General features: G+C 39.3%; 1 protein-coding gene across 8 annotated transcripts in view; it reads left to right on the forward strand.

Annotated features, from left to right (window-relative positions):
- COL24A1 (collagen type XXIV alpha 1 chain) overlaps positions 1–17,747 on the forward strand; it is a 107,921-nt gene that overhangs the window by 85,452 nt on the left and 4,722 nt on the right. For all 8 annotated transcript variants that reach the window (XM_015870173.3, XM_015870175.3, XM_085511455.1 and 5 more), the window contains 15 exons: positions 595–648; positions 1,864–1,920; positions 3,544–3,597; positions 4,434–4,487; positions 4,591–4,644; positions 6,825–6,878; positions 8,313–8,420; positions 9,554–9,661; positions 9,914–10,021; positions 10,107–10,160; positions 10,453–10,515; positions 11,590–11,643; positions 12,522–12,557; positions 17,057–17,092; positions 17,207–17,233. In XM_015870173.3, coding sequence (XP_015725659.2) covers positions 595–648; positions 1,864–1,920; positions 3,544–3,597; positions 4,434–4,487; positions 4,591–4,644; positions 6,825–6,878; positions 8,313–8,420; positions 9,554–9,661; positions 9,914–10,021; positions 10,107–10,160; positions 10,453–10,515; positions 11,590–11,643; positions 12,522–12,557; positions 17,057–17,092; positions 17,207–17,233 — 921 coding nt within the window. The remainder of the gene's footprint in view (positions 1–594; positions 649–1,863; positions 1,921–3,543; positions 3,598–4,433; positions 4,488–4,590; positions 4,645–6,824; positions 6,879–8,312; positions 8,421–9,553; positions 9,662–9,913; positions 10,022–10,106; positions 10,161–10,452; positions 10,516–11,589; positions 11,644–12,521; positions 12,558–17,056; positions 17,093–17,206; positions 17,234–17,747) is intronic.

Raw genomic sequence — 17,747 nt, forward strand, 5'->3', positions numbered from 1 at the left:
AGTTCACAGGCAGTCATTTTTTTTGTATCAGATCTGAAACCTTCCTTTGTTTTTCCAATGCTTCTCATTCTATTCATTAATAACACTCTTATAAAACTACTACAGCTATTCATTATAAAGACAATTATGCAAGGCAGTTCCTCTGCTTACTGGTTAGGCAGTTTCACTAACAGAACCACTGATGGAATGAAATAGCTGAATGACATAAAAATGTTGTATCACTGAATAAAAATTGCTGTTCTCTGGTGATTGTCATATGTGGATTTTATTTTCCTCTTACTGACCAGACTGCCATGTCTACTCCAAACAGAAAGTTCTGTCTGTGGCCCTAGCCCTGAAGATCAAGCCCAGCTCCCTAGACATGCATCAAGCCCTTGTTAGACATCAGCCTTTAGCTTCCCACTGTGTGCACAGCTTTTCCTGCACACAATAAATTTTCTGCCAGCACCCATTAATTTTGTCCCACATCACTATGTAGCATTTTTAGCAAGCAGCCAAAAATAATGGCAACAAGTAGCTAAACAAAAGTTCGGAATTAATTATTCCTTTAAGTATTTGCATTGGAACTAATTTTTGTTTTCTTTCATTCTTTAGGGTCACCAAGGTCCTGCAGGGCCTTCAGGGCCGCCAGGACCCAAAGGAGAAAAGGTATGAAGATGGATTATTCTTTCTTATGGTTTGGATAACCACAAAAGTAGAAATATTACTGTATACTCAATGATTTCCACAGCATGTAGCAAAAGCCCCCATTTATTCAGTACTGTGAGAGAATATGCAAAGCATTACAAAGTGGAGAAACAGATCATTCAGAGGTAGAGTTTTGAATTATTTTTGGAACGTTTCAGGTTTCAAAAAACAAGGTATCTGTTGTTTAGTAAAACATTCTATTGTATCAGATAGCACCACTGCCCTCAGTTAGCACTGCTGATACGAATAATCAGTGTGGGAACTGAGACACATTCACTAAACCCATGGATTTTGAAGATCCAATTATGATGCTTCATATAAGATGTTAGGGGCAGGAAGTTGCCTCAGTTTGGTTTTTTAGGGTTAAATTCAATGTTTTTTAATCCCCAAGCCCTGGAAACATGCATGCCAAGTGAAGCTCCTGTGGCCCCAGGGAGGTACAGGGATTCCCTTCATAAAGGTTAGTTTAGAGTTGCACCAGGCAGAGAAATATACCCTTGTATTAGGATCAGTTTTGCAGTGAATACTGCTAGTAGATAGTTACTGAGGATTTTATAAGTGGCTTCTGAAAAGATTTTCAGAAACCGTATCTACATGAAATTGTTGGGAGCTAGAAGTTTAGCTTGCTTTGATGCTTCTGGAAATGCAGTTCAATGCACTTTCTGATACCTGTAATAATATTTAAAATATGTGTCTCTTTGTGTTAAATATGTAAATAAATACATAACTGTTTTTCCTATTGCTTTAGATGATGATCACTCATATTTAAAGTGAAAAATAATATGAGCCTGTTCAGGCTGTTGGAATTTTCTGGGCACTTATTTGTGTGTGTTAAGTACATTGCTTCAGACACCAGAAGAAATTTTCTTATTTTCACTCTTGTTCAAATATTCTGTTCTTCCATTCCTAAGGACATGGACAGTGTTCAAATACTCCTTTAACATCTGCTTTTAAGAACAGAGCAAACACTTATGTTTTTAGTTCTATTTGTTTCTTAAAAAAGATTGTATGTGTTGAAATGCTGTTATTGCTTCTACTGTCCTAAAACTAAAAGCATCATATTCACTAGTAGAATCTGTACAAAATGCTTTCTGATGTACTACATTTGATCATGTATGGATTACAGACAATGTTGAACTTACAAGTACATGTAATTAACGTTTACCTTTATTTCAGGGTTACCCAGGTGAAGACAGTACAGTACTTGGACCACCTGGGCCCATAGGTGAACCAGTAGGTCTTTGTTTCTCAAAAAAATTATATTAGCACCTCAAGACAATGAGCTCTTTCTGAAACTTCTTATCACTTTCTAAGGAGTCAGTGCCCTCCTTGTGCAAAATTGTAGAATAATGGCTTTTCCGTTAATAAACTCACTCTGAAAAATGCAGCCATGTGCTCTTTTCTGCTTGAGATTGTGCTTTGTGTTTAATTACACTAATGCCTTCAGTCTGTGTTTAGATCAGTGCATTTTGAATCATTATGTTTATCCCCTGTATTTATACTGAATTATACCTAATTGCTTTCCTGACCAGAATGTTTTGACTTACTTAATTATTGCTACAGAGCTATTTTAACTGATTCAGAGAAATAGCTGCATTTTGTAACCTTATGTTCACTAAGTTTGCATGTGAGGTGTCTCTTTGCAGTAACTAGGAGCATGTCCAAAAATTAAACGCAGTCTCAAAATCTTATTAACGCTTTGTGCCAGAAGCAATACTTATAGCCTACTTCTCTTCAGATTAGCCTTTGTATTTGTACCTCACTCCCCAAAAAGCAGGGACTGTAGGGCCCAGGTGTAACCAAAGACAGCCTAGGCAAGGGTTTTTTTTAATTTTGGCAGTGCATGAGAGGAGACTTCAGTTGATTCTCTAGTAGCTGATTTAACTGCTTAAACATTGCAAGCAAGGTCTCTTCACTCTGCAGATTCCCCTGAGGTAACATGCCAGGAACATGCTGAAATCTTGGAGAGTACAGAAGCAGTTGCATTACAGTATATCTTGATGGTTCTGGCCAATTTGTTCATTTCCAATTGATGTACTTCAGTTATCTATGCCTCGCCAAGTTTTCTTTATCTGCTTTTACTTCAGACACAAAAAAGGCTAACCTTATTTCATCTGATGAGTGCTAGATGTCACAATCTTGGCCTGTCTTACTTTCTGTGCACGTTTCCTTATTCCATCATTTTTCCCTCTGAATGAAATTTGGCAAATTTGTTGCAACAAGAGTTAAATTTGGGGGGAAAATCCCATTTCTTCTGTGGGGTTAGAGCAAGGGGCTTCCCTAAAGTAGGGGTAGTAAGGTGTCAGAATGCAGAAGTAAGAACTATCAGCCAATAAATAATGCCAGTGATACCCTTGCTCAGTTCTCATTTCTGAGACGTGGCCGGAGGGATTGAGATTGCCTCCTTATTAGGATGACCTTCAGAATTAAGGCAAATTCTGAGTGCAGCAAGCCATTGTGAAAGACAACCTCATTTACTACATGCTGTCTTATGGAAATCACACAAGAGTTTTCCTTACATTCCCTGAAAACAAACTGTGGTCATTCATGAGATTCATAATTCTGATACCATGGAATATACACATGTATCAGAACTTCTGATGAGCTCAATGTTCCTATTCTCTTTTTGCCCATACAAGGGCTATCTTTTAGCTTCTTTGGTTAGAAAATAGTTTAGATGGAGCTTCCTGTCTGACTGCAGTGTATTTTGTTTAGGAAAAAAATGTTTATTCCTTTAGACAAGCTAAATGTAATATTTTGATTCTTCCATTCAGTCTGGCTGGTCATGTTCTTCACTTTCTTGCTGCAGTATTTCAGTTCAGCTGCTGCATTGTGCTCTTTTTTCTTTTTTTACAGGGGCCCACTGGGGAACGTGGAGATAGAGGAGAACCTGGTGATGAGGGCTATAAGGTAATACCACTTGCTTTTTAATGCTTTCCATTTGAACGTGGCTGCTGTCATGCAGCAAAAGTATCATCATCTCTCACATATGCACAAAGATGCATGTGCTGCTGCCTCACTGCACTGATGTGTTCTTAGTACAGACTGGGGCATCTTTCATATGAGGAGGAGCTGGCAAAACAAGGACTCTTCCACCTGGAGAAAAGAAAACTTGGGCAGGGAATCTTAGTGTGTATAAATACACACTATGTGACAGGCAATGGACACAAACTGAGACACGTGAAATGTTCTATCTGAACACAAGAAAACACTCCAATTTAAACCCAACTAGGCAATGGTCCTAGACAGCCCAGTGGTTCTTCTTAAGCTTGGTTGCTCTAGATGAGATCCTTTCCAACCTAAATTATTCTCTAATTCTAACAATTATTCATTAATTGTATGCAGTCTTTCAGCAAACACAAATGGATAGTAACTATTCTTGTCTATTGAAATACAAAACAGTTCTTAACTTGGAATATCATGTTTAAGTTGAACAGACAGTGAAGTGAGGATAGGCATGGTAGTAAATCAAAGAACCAAACATAGACTGTGCTCATGAAAATCCAGGAATATTTAAAATACAGACATAATCCTCTTCAGTGAGTTTGAAATAGAGAGTTTAAAGAAGAAAAGCTCCCTAAGGTCTAAACTCCAGAGAGCTAAGCACACTTTATGCAGGTGAAATCAGTTGAGCTAGGGCCACTCAATACCTCCCAAGATGGGCTTATAGAAGTAGATGTGGAGCTTATTGAGCATGTTACCCTGATTTATGTATATTTCAATATGTTGTGTTTTCTGTTTCCCAGGGTCACATAGGTCTTCCAGGGCTTAGAGGACCAATTGGACAACAGGGACCTCCAGTAAGTGTTTCAAAAAGTGAGGTTTCTTTATTGGTTGTTGGAATTACATTTTCATTTGTGTTCAAATTATGTTATTTGCCTATTTATTGTGTTCTTTCCAAAGGGAGAGCCAGGTGAACTGGGAGAGCAAGGACTGAAAGGAGATAGAGGTTCAGAAGTAAGTAGAAAAACACTTTAAAAAGTGTGTTTAAAGGAATTTGTTTTTCTTGTTCTTTCACTGTCCTGGGTGGGGAGGGTGGGGAAGTGTAGGTGTTCGATGCAGAAAAGTTCTTTTTAGAGTAAAACATGATTTCTGATGGGTATTCTTAAAGATTACATAATATTTGCCTTTATATTCTAGTGTCATGAGAAGGATAGGGCTCTCCATCAGCTGTTCTCATGTTGCACATTCTATTAAGTCTTCAACAACTTTAGCCAGAACTTTGAAGTTGAACCCTGCTTAATTTTGCATCATTTTCTACCACTCTTGATTGATGCCCTAGACAGATTTCTTGCAGTCTGTTGTTAGAAATTTGTACGCAAGCTGTTCCGTAGATTTAGGCCAAGTTGTTGCTAATTACTTAACTAAATGCTCTTTTCACACTCATCCAGGAGGCTCCATAAGAGTCTGTTCGTCAGGGGCTCAGTAATACATGTGAGACACACAGTTTGAAGTGGTGACAGTGCTGTGCCTGGTACTCACTGAAGCTCCAGCAGGTCTCGTGGCTGTGTCTACATCTGGCAGCAGCCACCTGCACAGGGATCACACTGTTCTCTCTCTTGCAGGCACATTTTGATTCTTTTAAGATGCTTGTGTTGTGTCTTGGCATTGATATGACAGCATCAATTAGTGGCATCTTGCCTTTCCCTGAAAAGAATCAATTTTCATATTTGCATCCTCTTTTGAAACTACTGGGCTATATTTTCCAAATAGTATGTTTGTAGGAAACTTTTGTAAATGACTGACAGCAGTATGGAAACTGTATTTTTTCTTGTTACATAAGGCTGAAATTCAGTATTTCACTTGCTTTTTCATACTTGCAGGAGCAATAAAAATATAAAATGGAAAACTGTCTAATAATCTTATAGATATGTTTTGTTTGATAAATAAGTAGTTTTGCTTTGGGGCAGTGTAAAGCATTTGAGAGGCTCTTGTGGAAATATTTCAGTGATATTCAATTATACCATTAAAATACAGTTTCTTGTGACAAGGTTTGGAAAACTACCAGGATTTTGCTGGTCTGATTTGTAAATGAAGCCTCTAGGTACTACACTGCACTGAACTGTCACTCAGAAATAAGGAATTTGCTAAAGATTAGAAGAGGCAGAGCAAGTCCAGATAAAGATGAAACAAAAAGTCTTTTTCCTTTAGAAGTAATAGTTTGTTGCAGAGGTGCATTAAAGGTAGTTGAAAGTATTTTATGTATGATACAATACTACTGTTGTTCATTTTGGAACCTAAATGAAATGTTTTGTCTGAAAAGCTTCATAGACAATGTTTCATAAAGTTCTAGGTGAATACAAGAATCTATAGTAGGTGGGGGGTGGGGAGCAACAGAAAGGAAGTGTGATGTAAAAGCACTATCAGCACGTAACCTAACATATTGCCTCTAAGAAACTAAACAAAGCGCAGGATAAAATCAGTCATTCATTCCTCTGCCTTTCACTTAGGGAACATATTCTTTGTGTTGCAGATACCTTTCAGATTAAAACTGCTTTTTACAAATAGGCAACTAATATCCAACCTGGAGAAAACCAAATGAGTCTAAAAAAGCCAATCCCATACAGTGCAATGCTGAATCATCTGAATGTTATATGCATTCCTCTGTTTTAAAGCAATATAAAGTTGCTTGAATATGAGTTACTGTTCTGATTGGTGTATATTATGTATACTTTCATTTAACTAAAAGATGTTAATGAATAGAACACAATATTGCTGGCTAAATAGTATTTACATTAATTACTTCTGAAAATATAGTTTGAATGGTGGGTTTTTTTCCACTTTACTGCATGTTATGTGATATTGCAGCATAGTAACTTAATATAGTTTTTGCTTTAAGAGCACTGTTAAAAATAAGCCCCTATTTGTGACCATACTCTTTTCTAGTAGTCTTTTTCACATTCAGTGCACCAACATCGCCAGTTTTTAATGATTTCCATTTTTGAAAGGTACTGAAAGTACTATAAGAGCATATTTCTCTGTGCTGGCATGGTTTACTGGTGGGAAATGTATTAAGTTATTGAAAAACTTTCTGCTAACTCTGTCTCAAAGTCAGGCAATATGTACCAGAGAGGAAAATCAATTCTCAGATCTTCTTTGAGGACTGTGTTTGTAACACAAGCATCTGTAACTTTTAGGGACCCACAGGGAAGAAAGGAGCAACGGGTCAGGCAGGCAAACCTGGAATTCCTGTAAGTAACCACGTTCTGGCCTTCTGATCTTCTGGTTAGAAATGAATAGCAATTTTTAATAAAAATAAAATTGTCTGATGGTAATGGTACTAGAAAGCCTTCTGTTTTTCATTTTCCAGGAAGTGTAAAGGAGCCCTGTGAAAATAAAAATAATTTCTGATACAGTATTCAATCATACTGATTTACACCCAGTTATTCAGCACATGGGAGTGAAGTGCAGCTATTACAGCAACAAGGTGCATCCCACTTGAACAGTTACTTAATTAGATGATTTGTTCATGTGGCCCATAGCCCATGTGCAAGTTATCACATTACATTGCACAGAGCTGTACTACTGTGCACTCCTGGGTTTCATCAGCTCCTTCAGCAGCTGTGGCCTACAGAAGGCTGTATCCATATATATAATGATGGATCTCTGGAGGTTTTATTCTTTCATTTGCCTTGAGCTGAAATTTTTAGTGCTCGTTAGCAAAGAAGCTAACTCACATCCCTTTCTCCCCAAGGGAAAAGAAAGCAGGAAGCAGTAGGTGTTCTGTAAACATAACCAAGAACAAAATGCATTAATGCTATTTTGGTCCCCTAATAAATAATACCACACAAGACTATTTTGTAAATATATTTTACTACCTCACATCAAAACATTGTTGGTAACCAGAGAAATGCAGCTGCTACACAGAGCTTCTACCTTCTGGGCAGAGTGGAAGAATAGCCTTTTGAAGGCAGGCAGACTGTGTGTCCTTTGTAAATACTTGGCTTTTCCCTCTGGAGGACTGCAGAGAGCACCACTGCAGATGTAGGGGAAAAGGGAAATGCAAGAAAAATGGAGAAGCAAAGAGAAGACAGTAAAGCAGAAGTATTGCAGTACATCCCAATTGTGAGATTCCTCAGCAGTTAGAAAGGAGATTAAGACAGCACACTTATATTCTTTAAGACAGCTGTTAAATATACTTTTTATAATGAGCCACGGTCTAGTTAGCATGCTTTACGTTTCTGAGAAATATATTTATTGAGAGATAATTGCAGATCTCCAAGCTCTGTGTGATCATGTGTCATTCTAATAGGAAATGATTGTAAGGAGAAAATTTTTGTTCTTCGGTGAATGTAACGTGAGGTTTTTCAGAGCTAGTATAGCAAGCAAGCACAAACTTGTCAGATTAGAAGTTTTTGTGTTTTTTTAAGGTGTGCAGATTTGAACAGCATAAATTGCAAATGTATGGTATTATTTTTTTTGTAAAATAAAGAGGTGTGGTTAGTTTTGTTTACGGGGATACCTTGATGACTTTACCAGGTCTCCTTGCTTCAGCTTAAGAATCAACACACTCAGCCATCTTCCAGGCTTGGCATGCAAACATGCAAACTCTCCATCTCTGAAATCTAGCTGTTTTAAGGCAAGGAGTGCTTACTGTGTTATATTTGGTTTGAATTTGTTTCAAGGGAAAACTGGGACCAGCAGGGCAGAAAGGAGCAATGGGCTACCCTGGACCAGAGGGCATTCCTGGGAACCCTGGCAAGCCTGGGCCATCAGGAAAACCAGGCCCTAAGGTAAGTTTCTTTCCACATTGCCCCTCTTTATGTCATTCTGCATTGAGGATTTTCTGAGGTTAGGGTGTTTAAACAGAAGAAACTGTTCTCAGTTCTGTTGACATCTTGGAAAACAGACCAATTCCTTTTTTTCTTTTTTTATTTTTTTTAATAAGCTTTTATTTTCTCTCAGAAGCAGACTGGGAGATAGAAGTTGGTCTCCCAGCCCCCTGAGCTGTGTTTTGCCTGGCAGTGGGTGCTGGCCTAGTGATGCTGCCATAGCTGACTCATGTGGGGTGGGGGCAAGTCCAGGGGCTGCTGCAGGCCTTCCTCTTCAAGGGGTGATGGGGTCCCCCAGGTGAGTGGTCTCTGCCCTGGGTGGACGGGCCCGCTGCCTCTGCCTGCTCCAGCTCCTCCTATGAGGGCATGGTGGCAGTGACGGGGTACCCAGGACCCCTGTGAAGAATGCCAAGGAGCTGTCATCTCTGGAGCCTGCAGGACTGAGAGAGTGGCCTGGGCTAGAGGCAGGAGGATTCTGATGACAGGCAGTGGGGCTGAAGGTGGCTGTGGGGCTGTCCTATTGCCTTCCTGCAACACAGTCCTTCTGCCAGTAAAACTCTGGGCTGTACATGGCTGCAACAGTGCATGTGGTCCTTGAGGAGTGGCTGAAGCCTCAGTAATAAGGCCACCTGGTTGAGTACATGCATGCAAAGGAAGCCTATGATGATGCACAGGCCTTCAAACACCTCCCACCACCCACTGTCACACATCCTCTCGATCTCTTCTTGGAGCCACTGGAGTAGGGGTTCGAGGTCTTCTGGTTGTTCTTCAAAAAAGGCAGCCCAGACCTCAGGTGGGAAGTTGTGTTCAGGATGCAGAAGCAAGGGCACTACAGACTCCTGCTCACCCTGCAGGCCATAACCTGAGTGTGCTGTGAGCTGCAGGGTCAGCAAGGTCACAGTCCTGTCTCACTGATATCACAGCCCTTTGGTCAACAGTATCACAGCCCATGGCTGCATGTACTTGGGCACCAGCCTGAGCCTCTATCTAGCTTTAAGTAGCTTTAGTTGAATGTATGTTCCATACCTGTTTTAGCATACTGTGAAAATATGTTTGACTTTTTTGCTAATAATAATTATTTTCAATTTATTAAGGGTAATAAAGGAAGCCCAGGCTTAGCAGGTCTGGCAGGTTATCCTGGAGCTCGAGGTCCAAAGGGATTGCCAGGCATGCCAGGTCCCATGGGAGCACCCGGGCTAAAGGTATGCATATGGGAGAAATCCTCTAGCACGAAATTGTTCAGTTTCTATGTGAACTGAATTGTAATTTTAGTCTAACAATAAGGAGCTCCACAGCTATATTATGCTATGCTCAAAGGATTGTTTTTGAAAATTGACTCCTTATCTCCCTGTTCTGTATTTCACTTTGTGTACTTGAGCACTTTCACAGGGAGGTACCATACTGGAAATGGCCTAAGGTGTACATATTAAGATGCATTTTCATCCTATTCTCAGGGTGCAGAAGGACTTCAAGGTCATCCAGGAAAACAAGGTAAAAGAGGCCATCCAGGATCACAAGGTGACCAGGGGCCAGTGGGAGAGACTGGAGCCAAAGGACAGAATGTACGTAATCACAGCTGTTGAGGCAAAACAACCATTCCAAGAGTTACCAGCATGGAATAAGTGAGGATGCCTGCTTCTATTACAGGGAGAAGATGGAGATCAAGGTTTGATGGGGTTTCAAGGATTCCCAGGTCCAAAAGTATGTGTTTGTTCTTTTCTGTTAGATCTCAAGCCATTTACAGAGCGAAAATATTAGGGAAGAACAGATTTAATCAGCTTTAACAATAATGTGTTCAGAGTGTGTCTGAGTTTGTTGGAACACTGTAGCCAGCGCTGTGTACTCCATGTCCAAATATGAATGTTCTGGGTCAGCGAGCTTGGTATTTTCACTGTTACAGCACTTAGAAATTATCTTCCACTGCATACAAAAGTTTAAAACAAGCTGATAGCTGATGTTGATGTTTGACTAAACTTTTCCTTTGTATTTTCAGGGTCCTGCAGGAGATGTTGGCTTAGTTGGAATTCTGGGCCCAAAAGGCCCAACAGGGCAAATTGTAAGTGTTTCACTCCATAAAGGAGACTGTCAGGAAGGCTTGCAGGTTTCACACATTTCCAGCTGAAGGAATACTCTTTTTTTTTTTGTAATAAAAGACCAGAAGCTTCTACCCAAACTTTTTTCACTTGTTCTGTGTTTCCACTGGAATCCATTTGCTTGTCCTGCTGCACTGGTGTGGTTACAAAGTGGTGCAAATACATAAACCTCATAATTTTAAGGACAAAAGCAGGTTCTGCTGATGCTCTTCTACTACAACTTTATGTACACAAGTTTCTTTATCACTATCATTTATTTACCTCACTTTCTTTGCCTACAGCTAGAGATACCTAGTACTTAGAGTCACTGAGAATTAATAAGTAGTCTTTTAAAAAATTATTTCCTTTCTTTTATTTGTAAGGTTACTAATCTGCATTTGCTCATTCTGCATGATAACTCCTTACCAAAAATGTGAAAGCATCGTGCAGTATCTGGGAGTGTGAATCCATCAAATAGGGGAAATCTGCAGCACAGGAAGTCTTTCTGGAAAATTCTCTCACTGCTACTGTTGACATTGCGGAACTCCTTCAGTTTAGTTAACCAGATGCAGAGCAAAGGCTTTAGTGACCTTGTTCTAATAGCTGTTTTCTTTTTCTAAACATTCCTGTACAACATAAACAATGAAAATGAGCTGTTCACTCTAAATGAAACATACTGGTAAAATCACATTATAGCAGTATTTACTGGTAGCCTTACAAGAGTACTTGTGGGTAGTAATAAGGCTCGAGATGATAGTGACTGTAGCTAGATAAATAAGTGGTCTTTGTTGGTCAGAGTATTTAAGTTTCCACTCTTTTTAGTGTATCAACTCATATAAGTGAATGTGGGGGGGCTTTCCTTATTGTAACTACTACTAATTATTAAAATAATTACCTTGTTGATTATATAGCAAGGGGCATTCACTATTCAGAACAAGAATGTTGCCAATGTCTTTTGGATATTTACCGGTGCTGAGCAACTTAAAACAAGGATGTGTCATAAGGATTATCTTCTTTGTGAAACTCAGTCGTCTAATTTTTTGTTTGTTTGTTTACAGGGATATATTGGGCCTGTTGGTCAAGAAGGTATTAGAGGCCCAACTGGCAGGCCTGTAAGTTTCCCTTTGCTTTTGCATAATCTGTTTATTCTACCTGCCTTTATTTTTAATAATCTGGCTACTCTCTTATTTTGCCGACTACAAATAGCAACTAGCAGGACCATCTTTGTACTGTTACCATGCAAGAAAGTTAATGTATATGTAATTTCAGCCTCTAATATGAACAAGAGGATGAAAAAGAAAAATTATTACAATGGCATTGTGCTAAAGTATAGCATGCAGAGGACATGACTACAGCAGCAGTGAGCAGATCAAGGTGTACAGCAGCACATAAATTGTCAAATGGTTGTCTTTACTCGGACTTAAGTCTGCAGCACTTCTGGAAAAATCTTCTTGGCTTTTCTGATGACCCTCAGTGCTCCCCAGGTTCCCGTGCTGGAACGGGGTACCTGGAGAGGTTATGGAGTTTCCTTCTCTGGAGATATTCAAAATCAACCTGGATGCTTTCCTGTGCAACCCACTGAAGAGTATCTGCTTTAGGAGGAGGTTGGACTAGATGATCTTTTGAGGTCCCTTCCAGCCATTACTATTCTGTGATTCCATGCTAAAATTGATATATATGACTATTTAAAAGTGAAAAATAAAAGAAGGGATGATTCCTCTGATAATTAGACTTTCCTTTCCACCTGCTGGGAAAGGCAACACTTTAAGTCTTCCTGTCTTCATTTCACTGCCACATAGAAGGAAAACAGTTCTATATAAATGTACAAAGTTTTTAATAGACTTCATATTGAATGTAACACAGAATAAGAGCTGTAAATACTTCCACAGGTGGACTTTTTGTGGGAGCTGTATCACTTTTACACACACTGATTTGCTGAAGTCCTAGAAGCTAGAAAGCATGCTCGTTTAACAGCTTCTCTTTCTTACAGGGACCGAGAGGTGAAAAGGGCACAAGGGGTGAAATGGTAAGCTGAAACCACTTCTGTGCTTTCATTTGCTTGGCTGTGTGAAAAGTATTCCTGTGTGATGCTGAGTGCACTCCTGCCTGCTCTGCCAGCTGGAGGGCCCTGTTGTGCTCGGCAAAGCTCTGCCCTGAAGGCTAGGGCCACAAGTCAAAAGCTCAACTTCTTGTGCAAGTAGGCTCCCGTGTCAAACAATGGTTCCTGGTCATATTAGCAGGCATGTATCCCACATCTGTTACGGTTCAGATCTAAATGCAAAATCTTCTGTCCCATTTCTCGTCAGCACTCCAGTGCCTCACAACAGGGTGTGTGTACTGCACCACAACCATGCCTGCGTGCTTTTGTCTGGGGAGGGAAAAGCTCAGGAGAAGCCAGGAGCTGGAGGCTGGTGTCCATGTACTGCGTGCTGGCTGAGGTTACAGCAGGCAGCGCTGATAGCTAATCAAGCTGTGCGTTCATTCTTCAGTAAGAGGAGTGCATTAGTGTTTGTCTGCTATTAAATGGTTTTATTTAACAGTTGTGTCAGAGCTAGTAAAGCGACCAACTAATGATGGCTACATGAAAAGCCAGCGTCACTTTATCTTATTTACAGCAAATGTGAATGCAGTTGTAGTTGATACATATGGCATTAGCTTACATGACAATTGCTTCCTGATCCTGTAACTGGACATTGTAATATTGTTCCTGCTACTCTTACCCTAGCTTTCATCTCATCTCACAAAGGTCATTTAGTTTCACATTTTAATGGATTTTGGTTTTATTATCCGCCTATGTGTGGTTCCAACCCAACTGCTTTATTAAATTTTTTAAAAATAATCATAAAAGCTCAAAGAATTAATGTTTAAAATGAAACTTTTATGTATTTATCTCAAGAAGCTTTCCTCATTGATCCTAATGCAACAATTCCTATCTCAGAGTAAGAGGAATCTATTAACCATCTTAACTGTTTTTCATCTTTTATTTAAAGAATACCTGCAACAGTATAGAGCTAGAAATGTGGGCACACACGTGCACAAAAAGCAGTGAAAAAAAAATATCTTTTCTGTTAGTGGTGCTTCTCCTTAAGAAATTATTACCTGAATTCCACTTTTAAGATTTTTATTTTTTTTTTTTCTGAAGAAGGATGCTTAATTTTGAACTACACCAAGTGCAGCAGTTTATCCATTCTGAGAAGAAGTGAAATTACATCAGAATGGCAAAAGCAGTCATGGAAAGATTACCATTTTGGGGTGCTAATTTTTCTTTTTCAAATAATTACTACTTATTTTAAATAAATATTTTACTTTGCTTCTTCAAAAGTTTCTGAAGGCATGTAAAATATGGGCATCCCTGGGGCTGGTCATCTTTTCAAAGTTAAACATGACTATCAATACATGTGAAATCAGTGTTAGAAGAAGGCTAGAGTTTTGCCCTTTGAACTTCTGTACCAGGGTACAGGGTGGTTAAAGAATTAAAGATTACACTGAAACTAACAGCTCTATTATCTGCTTTTGTTATCAACTGCAATTGTACTCGGTACACTGTAATCTTCTCGCTTAAATTATAGTGTGATCAAAGGGTAAATGAAGTGGATTTGTAAAGCTAATCCCATGCATTCCACTGAAACATTCTGCAATTAGCTTAATCCATAAAAAGTGTAATTCAGCCTTATTCTGCTCTGTAACAGAAAGAAAGAATATAGCATCTTTACAGGTTTTTCAACATGCTCTATACAGTTTGGATACATTCTAAAGTAATTTATATAGGTCCTATAAGCTTTAATGTATTCAGGAAATTTAATATCCCCCCTCACCCCCTTCTGCTCCAACCCCCAAAGAAGTTTACTGCACTTAAGAAATAGCATTCAGTTTTTATCTTTTATCCCAGATTGGTTTTATTGGCAAGGTGACAGTGAATCAAGACGAGTCCCATTCCACTTCTGCAAGATCTCTTCAAATCACTGAAACAGTGCAGTTAGGGATTTTTAAATATTCAGTACTGTGACAGAAGCCACCACAATTTTCATCTGTTTTAATCACAGAACTTTTGAAGTTTTAACATTGTGACATATGCCAAGAATATAGAATATTAAGTGAAGTATTCAGTCATCTGGAAAATTCCCTGGAATTCCTAAATCTCAACACCCAGAGAACAAAGGCATCTATTCATCAGAGAGCAGTGGTTACTTAGGGACAAACTGTTGAAGACTGTGCCTTGCTTGACCTGGTGTTTGCATAATCCAGTCATGAACCAAGATAAACAAGTATGTCTTCACACAGTCAAATTTGTCTGTTAAGATTCTCTTTTGCACTTTCATTTCATACTAAAGATACTTCAAGCACAAACACAGTGAGCAGCTGTGCACCCACATGGCACTGAATGTAACCCACAGTGGTCCAACAGCACCTGAGCTGCTGATCTGATGGATTAAATGTGGAGGCCAGCTCTGTGACATCCAGTTTGTTTGTATCAGCCAAGGTCTACCACCAAATAGTGAAGTAAATATCATCTCTGTGAACTCAGCTTCCATCTGTTTTGTAATAATGAGTAGTAAAAATAATATTTTATGCCTCTTTCATAGTAATAGCATTTCAAAGGAAATTTCAGGCTGTGCATTAATCAAAATCAGAGTAAAAAGAGAAGATGACAGGACCTGCAGTGTTTTCTGTACTACTGCATATGCTAAAGCGACTCACCCTTTGAAATCCATTTCCCATAACTCGTCATGAATGCCTTTATAAAATAACAGTAAGCACTTACCTACAAAATGACTTAAGAGTCCCTTCTACAGTTACAAGTGGATGAAACATAAATAGGGTTGGGATGTATTAGTTAAAAAAAATGACTTTTAGTCATTAAATTATGCCATTAAGTTTGTCTTAAGCATCAGAAGACCATACCTCTAAATTGTCAGGAACAGCTTGTTTCAATTCTCACACAGAACATGCATAAAACATAGGGCTCAGCCTCTGGTTGGGATAACTCTAGTGCTGGGAATAACATGACAGCACCAATCCAGCACCTGAACCCCTCTGGCATGAGAAGGGCAGGTGACGTGCAGGCACTTGTCACCTTGTGCAGCTGCAGAGGTCATCATAATCCCATCAGGTACACTTCCAGGTGGCTGCCATGTGCTTTATCTTATGAGCATGTGTAGAAATACTAAGAAATGCAGCTGCTGTTTTCTCAATAAAGATGAATTTGAAGCCCTAATAAATTACTGCTATTTGTTTTGAGGTCCTCTTTACTTAAATATGCATAAATCGATGTAAAATTGAATCCATTCTTATCTGAGCCTTTTCCAGCTGGGCCAGCTGCAGCCCATGGTCAGCAGTTGTAGCTTGCGGTGACTCACACAGATCTTGTGAAACCTCACAGCAGGAATACTTCTTATTGCTATGTTAAGTGGTTTCTGAGTTGATACCTCCTTGGCTAGACTAACCTCACAATATTTGCTGCATTACCATGTCAGATAAGATTATTTCTCTTTTTGCAGAACCTTAATTCTGGCACGATGATGGTGACATGAGTGCTTTTGCTGGAACAGCTCATTGTTCTTGAATAATTGGTATATGCAGCAGTAGCTAAGGAGTGCTTTGCTTAAATAAACTCAGGTTAAATGGTTTTACTCATGCATAATGCAGATCTGCTCAGTGCCTTTCAGTCCTCTCTTTTGCCTGTAGTAAGCCACTGTCGCCTACTCTTTTCCTTGTCACCATTCTTGGTATTGTTTATGTTACAGCAGCTCCTAGAGGCTTTTGGTATATAGGGAATAAAGAAGGGAATTTAACAGATACAGGTGTAGTTCTGTTTCAGTGTGATTAGAAAGGCTCATTCACACGAGGGAGACTGTCTTTGGAAGGGTATGTATGCAACCCTAAGGCAAAACTAAAGCTCAGGTTTAAGTCTATGAGCTGTAGGCGCTATGAGTTAGGGTCAATCACCTGTCCTCTCCTCCCCAGGTATCATCTTGCATACTAAAATGATGGTCCATAAGGTCAGGAGCATGGACATAACGTCATAATATGGAGGAAGCCTGCAATATCTCTGTTAAACAATGAACCTAATACAGTCTGCGTGAAAAGTAGCACTGCTGGTAAATGGAGCTGACAAGTGCCTAGTAGATATTTGTGGAGACAAGCAAATCAGTCAGTTCTTTTTGACAGCCTATAACATTTTTACAATACTTTTATGATCATTCATCCACCGTAGTATTTGTATTAGCAACATGCACATCATGCTGGCATGTCGTATGATACGTTATGTAGTCAAACTTTGGATAAGAATGACTTTTATACCAAGTTTTTGTGACTGGCCAACTCAGCAATACTCACGAGAGTATTCTACATTCACAGAGTGTGGTACTTTAAGAATATTAACAATTACAGTTTTATCAAGGCCCGTACCACAAACCTCTTGATGTCTCTGTATGTATTGTGGCATTTTGTGATTGAAAAACTATATAATCACAAAAGCAGAGATGTTCAACTGTAACTGTTGCATTTTATCTCCATTTCTTCCAGGGTCCCCAAGGACCTCAGGGCCAGACAGGGGCACCTGTAAGTGTATAAAAAAAAAAAAAAAAAAAATTAAAAAATACTGTGTTTTTGCATTGTGGTTGCTTTATATAAAATGTGTGAAGCATCTAATATGTGGTTTCTTCTATTTTCTAGGGGTCACCTGGGCCACCAGGACCAAGAGTAAGTACTGTAAATAACCTGACTACAATACAGTCTCCAGACTGAAGCATCCTAAATCCGCAGTGGTGTACATAATCTGAGAACAAGGGCCAACCACAAGACCTAGTTGTTTGCATGGCTTCTTTCATTTGTTAAAAATAAATAAACCTGGTGTCTTGCAAGGTGTTGAGAATGAAGATACACAAGGGAATGGCCACATTTAGGACAGCCTTTGCATTTCATTTTTCTTTTGTGCCTTATGAAAACGACTTCAATCCATAGCAGCCCAGACCCTGCAGTTACAGATCACCAGGTATTTTCAGAGCTTAGTTATTCTCCAGTCAAACCTTTTCACAGGTTTTTCACTTTTTCTCAGTTTTCCTTTTCCTTCCTTGGCCGACAATCTGCAATTGTGTCAGTTTTGCTAGACAAAGACTTCTCAGCAGGAGTGATGTTTTCAGTTCTGTGACCTTTCTGCCACAAAAGTCAGATGTGAGAATATGGCATAGACTGCACCTATTTAACTAGATCAAGC

Source organism: Coturnix japonica, chromosome 11 (assembly GCF_054131305.1).
Source record: "Coturnix japonica strain WE chromosome 11, WE-NBRP24, whole genome shotgun sequence".
Lineage (NCBI taxonomy): Eukaryota > Metazoa > Chordata > Aves > Galliformes > Phasianidae > Coturnix > Coturnix japonica.